An 18,189-nucleotide genomic window follows, 5' to 3' on the forward strand; every position below is an offset into this window, starting at 1 on the left:
GGGAATAGGAAAGTCATGAACAGTCATAAAGCGCTCAAAAGACAGTAAGTTACCAAAATCATCAAATAAAGAAAGTAAATAAATTAATCCTCTATCAACTCAATTAGGATAAAAAAGATTTATTTCTAGCAGTTAAATCCATATCATTCAACAAGATTGTAAATGTAGATTTTTTTTGTATTAAACAGTACACATTTAATAAAGCACAGATGAGATTTACAAGCCATTAAAAATAGAGAAAGGCTTGCAAACACGTCCTTTTTATGCTTGACAATTAGATGAATTAAGAGTTTTGCTCTGGAGGTTGAATATTTAGATTTATTGAATATTTGATGTTGAATGTTAAATATTTGGCAACAAAAACCAAATTCACCACATAAAACTGGCGCTCATACTCAAAGTCCAATGTAAAGATCCTTTTTGAAACTAAGTACAATGTAAAAAGATGTTAGCCATACAACACAACGAAAATTTGTAAATGTAGATTTTTTTATGTAGTATTTATAAACATAGTACAAGAGAATACATCTCACAACAGTTATGAAAATAATAAAAATAAATCAAATAAAATGAAAGAAATTATTTCAGTTAGACAAAGTATAAGCAGATGCCAGGGGCAGAAAAATAAATTGGTAAGATAATAATAATAACAAAAAAAAAAAACTTATTCAATCAATTAAAATTTACATAATGCCTAATATTTTTTTTTTAGCTTTTCTTTTTTTATGTTACATAATGTAAGTTAGTACCATATTGTTTAATCTTCTTTATAAAATGAACACAATTTAGCTTAGCTTTGGCCCATTTCTTGACATGAATATGGAATGTTCCAAGTAATATTATTAGTTGTTTACGAAAACATATTTTGAATCAATTCCATCTTGTACAAAAGCAAATTTGACAATTGTAAATGTAGAATGTTTATTTTTTTTTGTACATTTTTTTAATTGCAATAACAACATTACATTACAACAAATACAGATACAAAACTGAAAGTATGGTACAACCAATAGAAATGTTACTTTTTGAAAAAAGTGGAACGTAACAAATTTAGAACATTTTTTTATTTTTTTTTATTGAATGCTTGAAAAACAATAACAACAAATGTCATGAATCAAACAGCAACATTCCAGGGGTTTTTAGTCATTTAGTCCAAGATAAGTGCCAAGTCCTTAATCAAAGTCCTCGTTCGTATTGCTTTTAAGTTGGTTGATCCTTCAATACACTCAAAATACATTTTCATTTCAATTTTAAATTTAGGGAAAAAAGGTTTACACTTGCAAAACTTGCTCTTGTGAATATGAAATTTGGCCAACAAAAAAACAAGGTTCATGAAATAGGTATTATTTTCCTTTTCACAATCATGGAAACCAAAGATAACATTCTTATATGTAATGTAAATGTAAATAGTTAAATCAAAAACTCACTGTGTGGCGTACGCGGACGGTGTCCTCCGAGGGCCAGTGCGCGCGTTTGCGTATCCGCCCCCTCCTATCCTGTCCTGCTTTCCCTCTCACACACGCACTCGCAGTGACTGAGAAGGCGATGAGAATGAGATGAGAACAGCCATGGAGGAGCTGAGCGCGGTAGGAGAGCAGGTCTTCGACGCCGAGTGTATCCTCAACAAACGCACGAGGAAGGTAACCAAACATCCACTCAATACACAGCGCGATCCGAATGCGTGCGCGATCCTCAACGCCTGTTTGATTTCCACAGGGCAAACTGGAGTATCTGGTCAAGTGGAGAGGATGGTCGTCCAAGTAAGTGTGAACTGAAGCACATACTGCATTTATTGTGTTGTTTGTAATACGGTCAGCGAGTGCGTGTATGCAGCAGATGGAGTAGTAGTGTGCAAGTGTAGTGCTGTTTGACTTACTGTGCCTGTGAAACATCATTCAGCGTCAAGCTCGAGAAAGAGAAACAATGAAAACAACAACAGCGTGTTGCGCCTGTTTCAATTCGCGTCCACGCGTGAACTCGTGCACTACTCTCTCTCTCTCTCTCGTTAGATTAAATTACACTTATTTTGACGCGTTTCTCCTTGTTTTCTTGGTTACTTTTGCTTCATTTTTGAATTAAGTTGTTTTGGTTGGACGGTTGATTTAAAGACCCGTCTAAAACAGCCATAAACTTATAAAACACCTAAGTGTTGTACTTGTTGTGGTTTTAAATGCTGCACATCACGTAATGAATGAATTCTGTAAGCTGCCGAACGTTTGTTACATTGTATCATTTTTGGAACGCGCTCTGTTGCTTTGTAAAAATTCGTTATTTTTTGAAAATAGAACCGTTTGATCTCGCGCCGTCTGCAGAACACAGCGCGTGGTTTGTTTTGAATTCTCTCTCTCTTTTCCCATTAAAAACTCCAGCTGCCCCCAACCCCCCCTTAATGCCCCCCACTCTTGCTCTCCGTTACACCGTCGCCCCCTTTTTGCCCCTTCTACGGGCACTCGAGCTGTCAATCACACGAGCCACACCTCCCGCGCGCGCGCTTCCATCTGCTTCATTGATTATTTACGTCTTGCATCTATTTTTTATTCTTCTTTAGTAGCCTACGTTCAACTAAGGTCATGGTTTGACCAGGGCTAAATGCACTGAGAGTGTCTAACATGCTTTAGATTGTACATATTATGGACTAGAAATTAACTCTTGGTGTAGAACATTTTATAATTCGTTTATATTGCTGCGAATAAATATCAGTGGGGCTCTTAAACCTTTGACTGTCCCTCTGTCAAACGGTTGACCATGTATTACTGTTTTAAATAATGACATTTAAAGTCTTTTAAATAATGACGTACACGCACAGCATTGTTGGTTTACAAAAAAAGAAATCAAACAAACATCCTGTTGCACATACTACACTTGATTTTGGTTTTATTGTAAACAATTTATAATAATCATGAATATAATTGATTTAGTATTCAAAAATGTTATATTTTGAATATTTATTTTAAATAAATTGGACTTACACTTCATATTTTCAGATTTTTCATAGTATATGTATTAAGTCTGGTACTTTTACCATAAACCAACATGTCTACCATTTGGTAGAGGCTGATATTTTTGAAATTATGGGATGTATAAAAAATATGCATTACGTGTGTTTTCTAGTGACATTAGGAGTTAAGAAGTGCAATCCAAAAAAAAATAAAAAAATCTTGGTGGGATAGTTAACAAAGAGTTAACAACTTCCCTGGTCTGTTGTGATTGTTTCAAGAATAAGAGACAAGACGTCAAATTAAATTTGCATGCATATTAAACAGATTTTTAATGTTTCACACGTCACTTATGTGGAATAATTGTCAAAATATGTGCGCACAAATGTTCTTTATTACGGTAAAGTTGGTTTTATATTCGCACATTTGTCTATTTTACCGCTCAGTATATTGTTTACTACGCTAATTTGAATATTCAGTCTAAAATCAAATTGCATTGTAAAAGTGCTATGCAAATAAAAATGAATTGAACTGAAATTGCATGTAAGTATGACTTCAAAACAGCATTAGCTCTATTAATTGATCGTGAACAATGTTGTACTTTGATAGTCATCGTCTAATCATGTAATTCCCCTATTTAGAATTTGCTTTCGATACTTTTCTAAAAAATTATATTATCAAGGAGAAAGTCTGAATGTGTGAATATTAAACCAACTTTACCTCAATATGTTCTTTTGTCATTCAATATAACTAATGTAAAATGAAAATGATGCATATTCTGATCTTTACTCTATCTTAAATATCTAAAACAATTAAGTGCTCAAGCTAAATTTGTGTTATTATCAGGGTTTTAAAATGTCTTAAATGTCAAAAGCTAAATTTAAGACATTAAAAAGTCTTAAGTCTGCTGAAATATTGTGTTGTAGGTCTTAAATCCTTTTTAACAGGTCTTAATTTTCCTTTGTTTGTGTATAGCCACCCAATTTGGCTATTAACACCCATACAATAACCAACAATCCACTTTTTATTTAAAAATAGCATATAATTACTTTCCCTACAGTAATGTTTGATTAAAAGTTCTTCATTTATTTACTGCTGAGCAAAACTGACCTGACTTTTTTTAATTATTATTAAACGTATTAAATTATAATCCTTTTTTGATGGGTCAAGTGAGAATCATTTCCAACTGGGGTATTCCAAAAAGAAAAATCCTTAGCATTTAGCCCTGTAAAAGTGAATAATTTCATTCATAGTGGTCTTAAAAGTGTCTTAAAGTTTGAAATGTAACTTTGTGAAACTTGCAGAAAACCTGCATTGAATTTAGTTGAAACATATTTGTTAACAAATGTCTAAATAGTTAAAAGAAAAAAAGACAAACTAGAAAGATTTTGGTGTGACACATTGATCATTAAAGTATTAAATCATTAAATCTAATTAAAGTCTTTCGATGTATCATCAAATGGTTGCTCTAAATATGTCTAATAAGATTTGTGAGCTTAAAATCTATTGTTTTGCTCAATTTTATTTTCTGTCTAATAAAAATCAGGGCAAGTTTACTTTTTATGGTTAGAAAAAATTAGATGTTTTCTAATGCACAGATAAAAAAAAGAAAGCTTAAACATTCATTCATTAATTTCCTTCGGCTTAGTCCCTTTAGTCATCAATATTCACCACAGCGGAATGAACCGCCATTTTATCTAGCATATGTTTTACGCAGCAGATGCCCTTCCAGTACTGGGAAAAACCTATACACACTCATACACTACGGTCAATTTAGTTTATTCAATGCACCTGTAGTTGGACTGTGGGGGAAACCAGAGCACCCAGAGGAAACCCACACTAACACGAGGAGAACATGCAAACTCCACACAGAAATGCCAACTGGCCCAGCTGGGACTCGAACCAGTGATCTTCTTGCTGTTAGGCGACAGTGGTAACCACTAAGCCACTTTGTTGCCCCTAAATGTTAATTGTTTCGATACTTATAAACTCTGTGCACACTTAAAGTTTTAATTTATTTATACATTAATTTTCTGTCTGTATCATACAGATCTTTTTGGCATTCTGTCAGTTCCTGATGGATAATATTATTCATTATTTCTTCGTTGGAAATTGCAGTAGAGGTTGTGGGAGAAAAATGAACACTGTTTCATGCTTATTTTCAGTAATGCTGCTGAGTTCAGTGTGTCTATTTTGGTAGATCACTACTTTTCTTGTGGTAAATGAAATCCAGACGGCCCAGACTCTTTGAAGTGCCCTTTTAAGTAAACTGTCATCTTATCTTTCTTACTTTTTTTTTAACCCTCGCCTCGGCTATGTAACCACAACATGTCTAAAGTTTGGTTTAACTCCACATTTTTTTCTGTTTACATTTACAGTATTAATGCAAAACTGACATCCAAATGATATTCAAGAGGTCACAAATAGCTTGTATTTGCATATATAAAAATAATAAATTTAAAAATAAACAGTTTTGACTGCTTATTATTTTAGGTGGCTTTTTTCATCTGCACATGATTCATAATAATTCCATGATAATATGTAATATTTCTGCTACTTTTCATTCTTGTAGAGGTTTGAGGGAAAATATTGATACAGCAAAGTATAGGGCTGCATGATATTGGAAAAAATATATAGCGATATATTTTTCTGTGATAAATATTGGGATATGAATACAGTTTCACAAGTTTTCTGGGGAATCTAACAGAGTTCAGGAACAGAAATGTATTAATAACAATGCAATAAATTATTCTCTTAGTTTGCTTTGTCTCATCTCTAGCTAAAATGTTATAAAAAATCTGAGAGCAAGTAAAATTTTCGTTTGTTTTCAACTTCAAAAGAAATAAGCCAAAATTAAGAGTTTTTCCTTAAATTAAGCTAAATTATCTTCCAGTGGGGTAAGCAAAGAAATCCAGTTTTTGCTTTAAAATGTAGATATTTGAACTAGAAGCAAGAAACCTTTTTGCATAAATCCTGTATAAATATAGTAATTAAATTCAATTGTGTAGCTCCTGGTCAACTCTAATTCATACTCGACATTGCATATCTTGCGATGAGACTATTGTGGATGCGCACATTGTGATATCGATGCTGAAACTATATATTGCGCTGCCCTAGCGTAGTATCACACTATTTTCTGTGGCAGCAAAATATCATTACACAGATTCCCTTATATTCAATATAACTAATATTTTAGTATATTTTTTGATTTAATATAAAAATTCAATAATGAACATTTGAAGTGGATCAAAAACAAGTTCTAAGAAATGAAGAGGTGAACGAAAAGAGACTGAGGAAGCCCAGCTAATAATTTAGTGTTTAATAGACATCTAAATGTGGACAGCTTGGCTAAACAAGGCTAAACTTGGGCTGTCAGTGAAAATCTAATAGTCTAGTTTTGGCCTATTCTCTGACATCTATTAGATTTTCATGGTTGTTAGATGTCTGATAGACATGTGAACATGGTCGTCTTGGCTAAAACATGACTAAATTTGGGCTGTTAGTGAAAATCTAATAGACATCTAAAAACAGCCCAAAACTAGACTAGTCATCAAATAGACAGATTAGACAGACTTTACATTTGTAGTCACTCATTTCTGTTTATTTGATGACTGGTCTAATTTTGGCCTATTCTTAGATGTCCATTAGGTTTTCACTGACAGCCCAAATTTAGCCTTGTTTCAGCCAATGTTTAGATGTCTATTAAACATCAATTAGACATCTTTTAAAAACAAAGAAATCCTTTCTGGGAAGGTTTTGATCCACTTTAAATGTTGACTAGTGTGGATCTCTTTTATAGTCCACTAGATAGATGGTGATGAACTTAAGTTTTGTTTTTTTTTTTTTGTTTTGTTTTTTTCTTCCGTTGAACAGAGTCAGCTTTAGCAAGTAAAATAAAAAAATGGTGCACACAACATTTATGACAGCATTATATCAAAGTGTTTGGTCTGTTTGACGGTGCCATTTTAAACTAAGAAACTTACATTATTTACAATATTAGTAACTTTAATCTACTGCTTAGTCAAATAGATATCAGTGCTTGTACGAATATGGACGACAAGGAGGCTCAGTGGTTAATACTGTCACCTCACAGCAAGGTCACTGGTTTGAGTCCTTGGTGTGCCAGTTGGCATTTCTGTGTGGGGTTTGCATGTTCTCCCTGTGTTGGTGTGGGTTTCCTCTTGGTGCTCCGGTTTCCCCCACGGTCCAAAGATGTGCTGTGAGATTAGGTGAATTGAATAAACTAAATTGTCCGTAGTGTATTTGTGTCAATGAATGCTTCCTAGAACTGGTTTGTGGCTAAAAGGGCATCCACTGTGTAAAACATGCTGGATAAATTGGTGGTTCATTCCGCTGTGGTGACCCCTGATAAACAAAGAGAATAAGCCGAAGGAAAATGAATTTATAAATGTAGTCCGGTCGCTTTTGATGACAAAATCATGAGGGCTAATGATGCAACCAACAAACCTCATCACTTGACCTCTCGTCTAATTACATGCTGTCATGGTTTTGTCATCAAAAGTGACTGGACTATAATCTGACTACATTCACTGAGAACAGTTTAACCTATTTTTGACCACAATTTTCTTTTTTAGGTGAACTATCCCTTTAAGGATCAGAGTTTGGCTCTAACAATACAAATCATTTGTCATTTTTAAACCTTTATAATTTGCCTTCATCCTTTAAACCACAACATTTTTAATTGTGTAACATATATTAAAATGTAGTATGATCAATTTACTATGTTTTAGTGAGAACAGGTCAGAGTCTGCATTTTGTTTAACTTTAAATGTCCAGTCTAATGTTATTTCTCTCATATTTCAACACTAATGGATGTAACTTAATGAGTGTGTTTATGTGGTCTACTCACGTGCTAAATAAGCCAGTGTCTGTGTTTCAGGCATAACAGTTGGGAACCTCAGGAAAACCTTCTTGACCCGAGACTATTGGTTGCATTTAACAAGAGGTAAGAGGTTTCTCCTATTGGACGAGCAGGTCTGTGTGCCAGAGCGACGCCCCGTTCTCCATGTGCAAACAATATGGGCTGCAACGCTTGGGAGGGCGTAAATGGGGCTCCATTCACGGGCCATTCAGGGGCTGCAGACGTGTCTCAGCTCACGAGTTCCTCTGCAGCCTGATGGAAAAATCAAACAAGGGTTAATGCTTTTGACAGGAACTACTTTTAGTTTGCTTTATCAGCATTTCACTGGAGGAAATATAGGTGTGAAAGTTAGACATGGGAAATGACACCACTTGTTGGTTTCTGTTATGTTAAAACTGTTTTTGTTGGTTAACAGATTCTGAAAAAGTTCTTTCAGTGTAAGTTTTTTCTTATTATCTTTCCTGTTTTATCTGGGAATAAAAAATGTACATTAAAATGTCATTGAAGGAATTATGCTTTAAAAAAACACATACATCCATTCAAAACTATTCTGTTTTTAATACAAATTAGAACAAAAGATGGTTGAGACAGGAAGACAATTGTAAACGGGAAGTAAATTTGCTGCATCCCAATTCGCATATTTGTACTATGCCCTGACGTGGTCCAAACACAGTGAATTATGTTTGATCAAACAAAAGAATAGTGAAATCTGAAAACAATGATCGATCCCTGTGGCTTGTACAGCACCTCTCATCAGTTGGAATACAATAACTTTTGCATAGATTATGGTAGAAACATTTTTCTTTTTTCCTATGATTACAGACATGTGCAGAAACCACCTAAATTAATTACAGCAAGCTAGACCACACAGAACCTAAAGGTACACTTTCAAATTCGAGTTTATAAAAATACAAAAATCGCCTCTTTTTTTAAAAGTGTTTATTATAACACAGACAACATATACAGTTATTTTAAACGCTTTCAATAATGTTTTTTTAAAAATTCAAATGGTTTTCTTTAAAACGAGACCAAATTTTTGCATTTACACCTTTGAATGTGGATTTGGGAAGCTTTTAAATTTAAGTAGACAAAATCCAGGCGGAAATTCCAAAATAACAGCAGAGATTAACTGGTTAATTTCTGAACAGGTCTTTATATAAGTTCAGTATTTAAATATTTTCCAGTGGTCTAGATATTAATGAACAGTCATACAAACATCTTTTCCGAAGCCTCTCTACTTGACGGTTGGTCTTGCGCATTTATCATGTTTATAGTTTATTTACACTTTTCTCCCGCATTTGTAGTTCTAATCGATTCAGCGGTTAGAGTATGGACGGTTCTACACTTAAAATTTTGACTGGAAATAGTAAATTATCAGGTAACCTTTGGCATACTCTTTTTCAACATACTACGAATTGGGACATACTAATTCTAATTTCAAATACTATTTAATACGGATAGTATGCGAATTGGGACGAAGCACAACTGAATTTCACAATATACTTGATAGCTGCGTCCCAAATGGCACACTATGCACTTATGCACTTACATACTCAACAACATAGTATGTGTATGTATTTACATCCCAAATTAAACAATAATGTTTTTTTACTAAGCAAAAATTCAGTGTGTTTTCCATATGACGTTTAACTGTTGCCAAATTAGTGAAATAAATGACCAAACTATCAAATAATACCTGCCATGAGTACAACTGCATTCACCATCGGGAGGCGCTGTAATCACGCTCGTAGGGGAATTTTGCTTTCACAATCCAAAATAAATAAAGTTATCCAACATCAGTACCCAAAAGCTCCGCCCCTTCTGCTATATGAAGAAAACTACGACCGTTGAGTCCATGAAGTTTCACATTTCACACTTCATTTTAATGGTTGAATAAGTGCATCTTCTGGGTATTTAAAGTGCACTTATTATTTTTAGAATAAAAGAATGTTTTAGTGTAAATGCACTACATACACTATTTATACTACAAAATGGAGAAGAATAGTGCGATTTGGGACAAACCGGATGTTTTACACAAAACTGTTTATTAAAACTATGAAAGTTGTTAAAATAATAAAATATAACATTTTAAATGGAGTATATTTTCTAATGTATTGTTTTATGTAGATGAAATAATTTTCGTGTCTTTCACAGTTTTTTTAAATCTTATTTTTAAATTATAATTGTGCATGAAATGGCCAATATAAAACATGCTTTAATCTCTTAACGACCATATAGAACACAGTTTAAATGTACAGTAGTTGAGGTCAGCAGAGCTGCTCTACAATAAATTCAATCTAGGTGTTTCTGTTTTCTATTGTTGAGCTGTCATTGTGTAGAACATATGCCAGAGTAATTAGAGGTTCATGCTGCTGTGGCGACCTGTGATGAATCAGGGACTTAGCTGTAGTAAAGTGAGTAGGGATGGCCCATGTGAACCTGACGTTTCGACAAAGTGTCAAGATCCTGAAGCACATGAAACACTACTGAAGCATGATCCGAAAAACTCAGGTCAGTAGCCAAGGTGATAAAAAAATAGGTCACATGAGTAAAGTGTTTTGAAACACCAGGTCATGTACATAAAGTGATTCAAAGCATCTGTCATTTCAGAAGCCTTTCAAGACCTAGAAAATCCATGTTTTACTGACAGGGTTGGTAAAAAAGCCTCGATCTCATGTAACCTTGTGGACTATGCCTGTGCACAGAGTAACTGTGCTGCAAATGGCCCGAGTTCAAATCCTGAAAAATACTCTGAAATTATGACTTAATGTATTTTAATAATGTTATTTTTTTATGAGCAAAAGACATTTATTCACAAAGTGTTAATTGGGATGTCAGACCAATGTTAAGAGAAAATGCATTACAAGAACAGAGGATTTCAAAACTAACATCACTGGAAGCCTTAACTCTACAACATGGGGTTTAATACCTCATATTGCTGAAGCTGTTCCAGAGCAATACATAAGAAATGGCCACTATGTCGGCGCAATAGCCTAGTGGTTAGCATGCAGACATATGGTGCAGTAGCATGTCAGGGCGTGTAGAGTTCGAATCCCGGCTTAAGGACATTTCCATACCCTACCCCCTCTCTCTCCAACTCCGCTTCCTGTCTCAATACTGTCCTATCTAATAAAGGAAAAAAGGCCAAAAATAAATCCTTGGAAAAAATGGCCACTAGGTGTCACTGTATAGATGGGTTTCAAAGTCGTTTTAGTGTTTTATGAAGCCTTGCTTTGCCCACCACTAATAGTGAGTGACTTAGCTTGTGAAATGGGTGTTGTTGTTGTTTTTTTTCTCTTTAAAAAGTTGCCTCTACTCAATTTGCACTGTATGAAGCACTCTAGAAATAACTGACTTAACAGTTGTACACAAATTAATAAATGTTTATGCATTCATAGGGAGCAGGAGAAGGAACTCTTGATAAGCAAAAAGGGGAAACGGCCTCGTGGACGACCCAGAAAAATAATGGTGAGTATGTTATAAAATATGCCTCAGTTTATGGCTGGACAATGTATCGAAACAAAAGCACAAACAAGATTGAGCAAAGACACTATTGTCATGCACTTCTTATCAGGGAAATACGTTAAAACTCCAAATACCCTCAAAGAAACCCAGGAAATCCCTATAGTGTTAAATTTGACTGCTTTCATTGATTTAGCTTGCATAATTAACACAACTACTTAATCGTTCTGAACACTCGAGTAAAGTTATTAAGTGTGTTTGAGACACTAAAGGCTGATTTATACTTCTGCGTCAAACACCGGCGTAGGCTACGGCGCTGACGCATAGCCCTTCGCCGTGGCCGTCGCTGACGTGCACCTCTCAAAAATTGTAACTACACGTCGCAACAACGCATAGCGCAAGCTCTGTGATTGGTCGGCTTGCTAGCGCCGACGAGTCTGGGCGGGACCGATAGCCGCGCGAATGGCGCGAGCGATTGTTTACAAGTGTGGAGTCCCGTGAAGGAGCTCCGGATGGAAAGTTTTGTTTTGTGTTTACCTCATGGTTAAAGTTGTTGCACGTCCGCCAGGTTCCTGCCTCAAAATGAGCGAGTTTGAGTCACTTGTACATCCAGGAAGTGTTCAGAATAGCAAAACAGAAGCGAAGAAACTCGACACAGAGGAACATTTACACCTCACTGCCCACTAGCGTTTCGGAAGTGTTAATGCAGACCAACAGAGACAGTGCGCAAAAGTATAAATGCACAGCTGCGCGCGTTGCCTACGCCGTGAATTGCGCCGGTCACTTGACGCAGAAGTATAAACCAGGCTTAATAGTTGTTATTATGCAGAAATATTACTTCAATATCATTATCAACTGCTCAAATCAACTTTGATTTTAATACTGTGACTGTCAAAAGGCTGCTGCTTCATCTGAAAGCACATGTTGGAGGTTTAGAATCCATTTTACTGACAATATGCTCATTAAAATTCGGTTTGATTAATCAGCCAGCTCTAACCAGATCTAGCAAGATGAAAAGATTGTGATTTTGTTTTTGTTCTTACCTCTTTTTTGTGTTCCTCTCTCAGGAAACTATTCCAGTGGTGTCAAAGTCAAGCAGCTCATCCTCGTCTTCATCCTCTTCTGGTTCTTCGTCATCTTCCTCATCATCATCCTCTTCTACAGATGACGACGATGAAGACGACCACAACATGACTCCAAAGCCGATTCCTCGTCCTCGAGAGCATCTCCCGGTCCCGCAGAAGAAAGCGCAGATCGTCGTGGCCAAGCCAGGGCCGCCAAAGAAGCGAGGGAGGAAAGCGCTGCCTCCGGAGCTGAAGGCCATACGTCAAGTTAAAGGTACTCGGAAGATCCTCAAACCCATTTCCAGAGACTCGGATCTCCGAGGCATAAAGAAACCTCTCATGCCTGCAAGCTTCACCTACACCGGCTTGAATCGCACCTCAGGAAGGGAGCCGATGGCAATGCATAACCGAGGGTCTTTTACACACAAGAGTTCCTTAAGCTCCCTTGGACGCTCCATCGGATCCGTTTCATCTTCTCCAACACTAAATCGGTCGCCGCAAACTAAATCTGCTTCAGATTTCAAGCTCTCCGTCTCAGATATGAACAGCGGACTTGATCCCAAGACTCCCACGTGCAAATCTCCAGGTGTAGCCGCACTGAATCTGCACAGCAGCAATGGACAGACGTGTCCACAACTCTCTCCCACTGTGCCGAAAGATCAGACCCTGCTTCAAAGGTCAGCATCTCTCCCGAAATCCCCATCAAGCTCATTTTCATCTCTCAAAACTCCTTCCAGCCTTCAAGCTCTCAATCTGCAGAGCGTCAACAAAACAGTGCAGGGAAACGGGACTGATTTGAAGACTTCCCCGCATTCTGGAAGGAAAAGTTCTGGATTTAACACAAGTTCTGCACCAAACACTCCTAGCAAGTTCCAGACCTCACAGCAAGCCTTAAAGAGTCCACAGAAATTGAAAGCGGATGATTTGGCTGAAAGACTTGGGAAGAAAAGCCAAGCTAGAACAGAAAAGATTCTGCCAACAGAGGGTCGAGATTCTCAACCGGCGCAAGACAGACCCTCGTCTAAAGATCCCAGCAAACAGAGCAAGACCTTGAGCGAATTGAGCACCGGAGAGGAGGGAAGCAGCTCCGATACCGACCATGATTCCTCATTTCCCAGGGACAGCCATGACTTGTCCATCTCTGTGCAAGCAGGTCAGGATTGGAGGCCGACACGGAGCCTGATTGAGCATGTGTTTGTCACTGACGTCACTGCAAACCTGGTCACAGTAACAGTGAAGGAATCTCCAACCAGCGTTGGGTTTTTTAGCATTCGGAATTATTGAATGTCTTCAACTGGAAGTGCAGCTACATTTGGATAATCGGGACAAGTTTCAAGCAAGCTGTTTGATGGGTCTCCATTTTTTAATGGATTTTACTTGTTTTTACTCAAAGTTGGGACTGTTTTACCTGGTCAGATTTGAAGTTCCTTGACACGTTTTTAATCAGACATGTACAATCTCGCCTAATTTGAAGTCTAAAGTGTATTTCTGAAGCGTTCGCCTTGGTTTCAAATGCAGGGATGGTTTTCTTGAAGTTGATTCTGAGTACAGTACTAGTAAAGACAAAATTCACAAGATCAAAACAAATATATCCAAAGTTTTTTTTAGCTGAATCTCAGATTGTGTCTTTTAAAAAGGTGCCTATTTTTAAGCTGTCGTTTTTCTGCTCAATAACCAATATAATGAGGGTTTTTTTCTTTTTGTTTTACTATGATGTGGGTATATTTTGTACTACACAACAGTTCACTGTTTATTTATTATTTCTTACTGTTATTTTTGTTGGTAGGTGACATGCTGAAACACACAGTAAAGATTCTTTTTATACAAAATTCATTATTGTCTGTTCTGAATCAAACCTACAGTTCAGATTATGTAGAAGTATACTGCAATATAATATTTTTGGGTCAAATCTTCCTCACTTTAAGTTATTTATAAACTAATTTAGAGAGGATCATGTGCTTATAATTGACCACAGCTGGTCCCGCATTAGCTAACACTTGATTCATCAGTCAGATAAATTCCATTGCACTATAAATAACCAAAGTTTACTTAAAGGGTCACGAAACACCAAAACACATTTTTTGATCTGTTGACAGTCGTATATGTGTCTCACACTGCTAAAAACACTATTAGGACACCTATATTTCACAAAAAAGTGTAAATTGGTTGTTTTTGCGTTATTTCAAGCAAATTCGTACTTCCTGTTGGAAACAAATTTTTGAAGCTGCGTCACGGTCATGACATAATAGCGTTGTATTCCAGCGTGCAGACTGGGCGTCTGTGCCAGAGTGTGTCTTATTACGTCTTACAGTGTGATGCATTAATGCATGAGTAAGGCTTGGTTCAAACCAATCAGCGTGCTCTATTATGCAACTTCATTAATATTCATTACTGTCAGAGTGTAGACGGCAAAGACGCCACGTTGTGTTGGCAAAACAAGCGTGAAGTGTTGCTTTTATAATTTGCTGCAGTTAAGTTTTGTTTTCATTTTCTCTCTGTGAGAGCGCAGCTGGCGTCACGTGTGGATTAACAGTGTACGCGACGCGCGACAACAATAACTTACGTGTATAAGGAGGATTATTGTTTACCTGAGAGCTGTTCTCATCTGCAAACGCTGAAATCCGGATTCGCTTGTAGTCTCCTCTAAATAAAGACGCGGCTCTAGTTACTGGTGATTGTCCTGTCTCTACAGATTTGGTGAGCGACCAGTGCTCTTTGTTTATTCAGTTGTATTTTATTCGTATCAAACAAACTATTGCACCGAGTGTAAACAAGTTAGCACTAACAGTTACAACCAAACTATAACCTCGTGTTGGATTTTGTGACCGGAATAACACACGCGACTTTCTGACACTACCTGCCGTGTGCATCTAAGTTTCCGGGAAATGCTGAGGTTTTTTTTCTCTCATTCGCCGTGCGGTATCAAACATTGCATGAAAAATACACGCTTAGAGCAGTTCCTCGAATCAAATATCACATTTGTCGGGAGGGACATGGATGAAAGAGCCAGACTGCAGTTAAAGTCCACCATTTAATAATTTGGCAAATAATTCGACTACACATGTCCATGTAAACACAGTCACATTGTCCGCTGTGGGTGTGTGTTTTGACTCTGAAATTCAGCGCGCCCAAATAGACACTCCCACACCAAGCCTCTTTTCTTCCTCCGACACTCCCCCCTAAACAGAGCTGGACACGCCCACTTTTCTGACTTTTTCCTAAGTAGAGGTGTGAAAACACCCTGCTGAAACGAGGGGGTTTCATGGCTCTTTAAGTTTGAAGAATCACCCCTACTCCTCCCTTTCCTATATAGGGTGGCATGGTAACCCAGTGGTTGGCATTGTTGCTTCACAGCAAGAATGTCACCGGACAAAGTCTTTTGTAGGCCAGCTGACATTTCTGTGAGGAGTTTACATGTTCTACCCATGCAGGTTTCCTCCCACTGTCCAAAGACATGTGACAAAAGTAAAATGATTACATCAAATTTGCACTATAGATTTGCTCATAGTATTTTTTTTTGTCTCCATAAGCAACCCTGTCTGTCACAAATAAGAGGCGCACTCACTCTATGTTTTGGAACTGTGCCCAGGCCCATTTCCCGGATCGTTTGTGAAGTGTGAGTCCTCTGAATCGGGCTCAAGCACAGTTCAGTAGGCCGGCCCAGGCCCGGTTGGAAGAGGTGTGCGGTTCACTTGAGCCTGAAACTGAAGACGAGATGTGACTTTTTAGGGACTGTTTCATTTGTATTTATTCATCATTCTTGCGTTCATTGTAATCAAACTGTCGTAGATTATTAAAGACGCAAACCCCTCACTACATGACAGCTGTACCTTCAGCAAGCCTCCTAAATCCTGCAGCACAAGGACTTTGATAGTCTATGAGCGTCAAAAGTGGCTGATCTGTTTAGCCAAATATCGCTGCATCCAAACAACTCAAACGGTATAACTAAAGAAATGTCCACTGTGCTGAGCGAGAGCGCTTCTTATCGAACAGTGCATCATCGATGACATAAGCATGCACAGGCTCAAATGCAATGTGAGTGCGGGCCGTCGGGGGAGATGGGAGGGGGGCATGCGTACTCCAGCCCGGTTTAAGGCAACTGTACATAGTCTAAGTACGCCCTAGGAGAGTTCTCAAGACCTACTTCTAACTCCCCTCTCGCCATTTAAACGGAAGGGAGGCCTGGGCTCGAGAATCTTCTGAGCTCAGGGTTTTCTCCAGGACAGCATGCCAAACACGTTTTGTGAAGTTTTTAAACTAATTTCGAGAGGAGCACGTGATATAATTGACTGCAGCTGGCCACCTATCTACACTCATTAGTTAGCCAATCAGATCTATCCTAACCCACTATAAGTAGCCTAGCTAGTCATTACTCCCTTATCTTCGTTTTCCGAAGAAACCCCCCATCCACCCCTTTCTCCTCCTTTTCTCCTTTACAAAAAGGGGAGCTCTCGAGAACCACCTGATCTCGTACTCCCCTCACATGCTCTATGGACCTGGCGGGAGCCATGGGCTCAACTATCTCCGAGCTCAGGGTTCTCTCCTGGGACAGCATGCCAAACCTGCTTACAGCTGTCAAGCAATATCTAAATGTGAACTCTTGAAATATCAATTATCAGCTAAGGGTGAACTCTTAAAATTTTAGGGGTGCAATTATTACTCTTAAATTATGAACTATGACTTTTAGCTCAATAAACAATTATTTGCTGCTTAGTAGTTGGGTTTAGTTATTTATCATGATTAGGTAGTTTTTACTTTTTTTGATTTGTATTCAAAGAGAAATGAAAACAAATTATAATCTCGAAGTGTTAAAAAGATTGTTTACTCAAAAGGGAACATTTACTCACCCACATGTCGCGTCAGCACTTTGAGTTTCTTGAATAGTGTTAAAGAATTCTTTAAAGAATGTTGGAAACCAGTAGCCATTGACATCTGTAGTAAGAGGAAAAAAAATAAAATTATACTATGTAAGTCAGTGGTTCCAGTTTCAGGCATTCTACAAAGTAAAGTTTCATAAACTAATTTCTAGAGGAGCACATGATATGATTGAGCATGACTGGCAGCTCATCCGTAATCGGTAATAATCCAATCAGAGTGATCCTAGTTTACTATAAATGGATCCTTTTCTTCCTACAGCCCTATCTTCGTTTTGGAAGAATCCCCCCTTCCACCCCATCTCCTCCTTTTCCTCCCTTTTCTAAAGGGGGAGCTCTCGAGACCTACCTGATCTTGGATCCTCTGATATGCTTATTGACCAGGCGGGAGCCCTGGGCTCAAATACCTCTGAGCTCAGGGTTCTCTCCCTGGACAGCATGCCAAACCTGCTTTAAATGCCAAACATATCTAAGTGGGAACTCTTGAAGTATAGATTTGAGTTTAACAGAAGACCCTCAAACAAGTAGAGTATGAGTAAATTGATTTGAATAATTTTTTAACACCTTTTAATTATAAATATACCTTTTAATTTGAATGCTAATGCAATTAATCCAATACAAAACAACTTCCAGATGCTTCTCATAAATGATTTCTAGACATTTACCTGGTAAAATATCGAAATTTCCTTAAAATGATATAAATGTGCATTGAAGCAACACTGCTTAAGATATTAAGACTCATTTAAGATTGTCTTTAACACACCACTTAAATTCAACCTAACCTGTCAATCCAACAATTTACGATGCATTCCCATTTAAAAACAGCATAAATCCTGTTTCAGTAATATTTTCATCTTTTAGCAACACTTGATAAACAAATGAACAAAGTGAATTGCAGCTCTGGTATTGTTTGCTGTCTGCCTTTTGTCTGATCTCCTCTGCAGTCCTGCACCTCTGACAGGACATTTAAT

At 37.3% G+C, this 18,189-nt stretch overlaps 1 protein-coding gene across 1 annotated transcript; it reads left to right on the forward strand.

Moving 5' to 3' along the window:
* The first annotated feature begins 1,522 nt into the window (after nucleotides 1–1,522).
* On the forward strand, nucleotides 1,523–14,169 carry cbx2 (chromobox homolog 2 (Drosophila Pc class)). The gene is made up of 5 exons (NM_194373.2): nucleotides 1,523–1,640; nucleotides 1,717–1,760; nucleotides 7,837–7,902; nucleotides 11,217–11,286; nucleotides 12,348–14,169. Exons 1-5 carry the CDS (start codon nucleotides 1,569–1,571, stop codon nucleotides 13,626–13,628), a joined length of 1,533 nt encoding a protein of 510 aa, NP_919354.2. The 5' UTR covers nucleotides 1,523–1,568; the 3' UTR covers nucleotides 13,629–14,169.
* The last annotated feature ends 4,020 nt before the right edge of the window (nucleotides 14,170–18,189 follow it).

Source organism: Danio rerio, chromosome 3 (assembly GCF_049306965.1).
Source record: "Danio rerio strain Tuebingen ecotype United States chromosome 3, GRCz12tu, whole genome shotgun sequence".
In the NCBI taxonomy this organism is placed as follows: domain Eukaryota; kingdom Metazoa; phylum Chordata; class Actinopteri; order Cypriniformes; family Danionidae; genus Danio; species Danio rerio.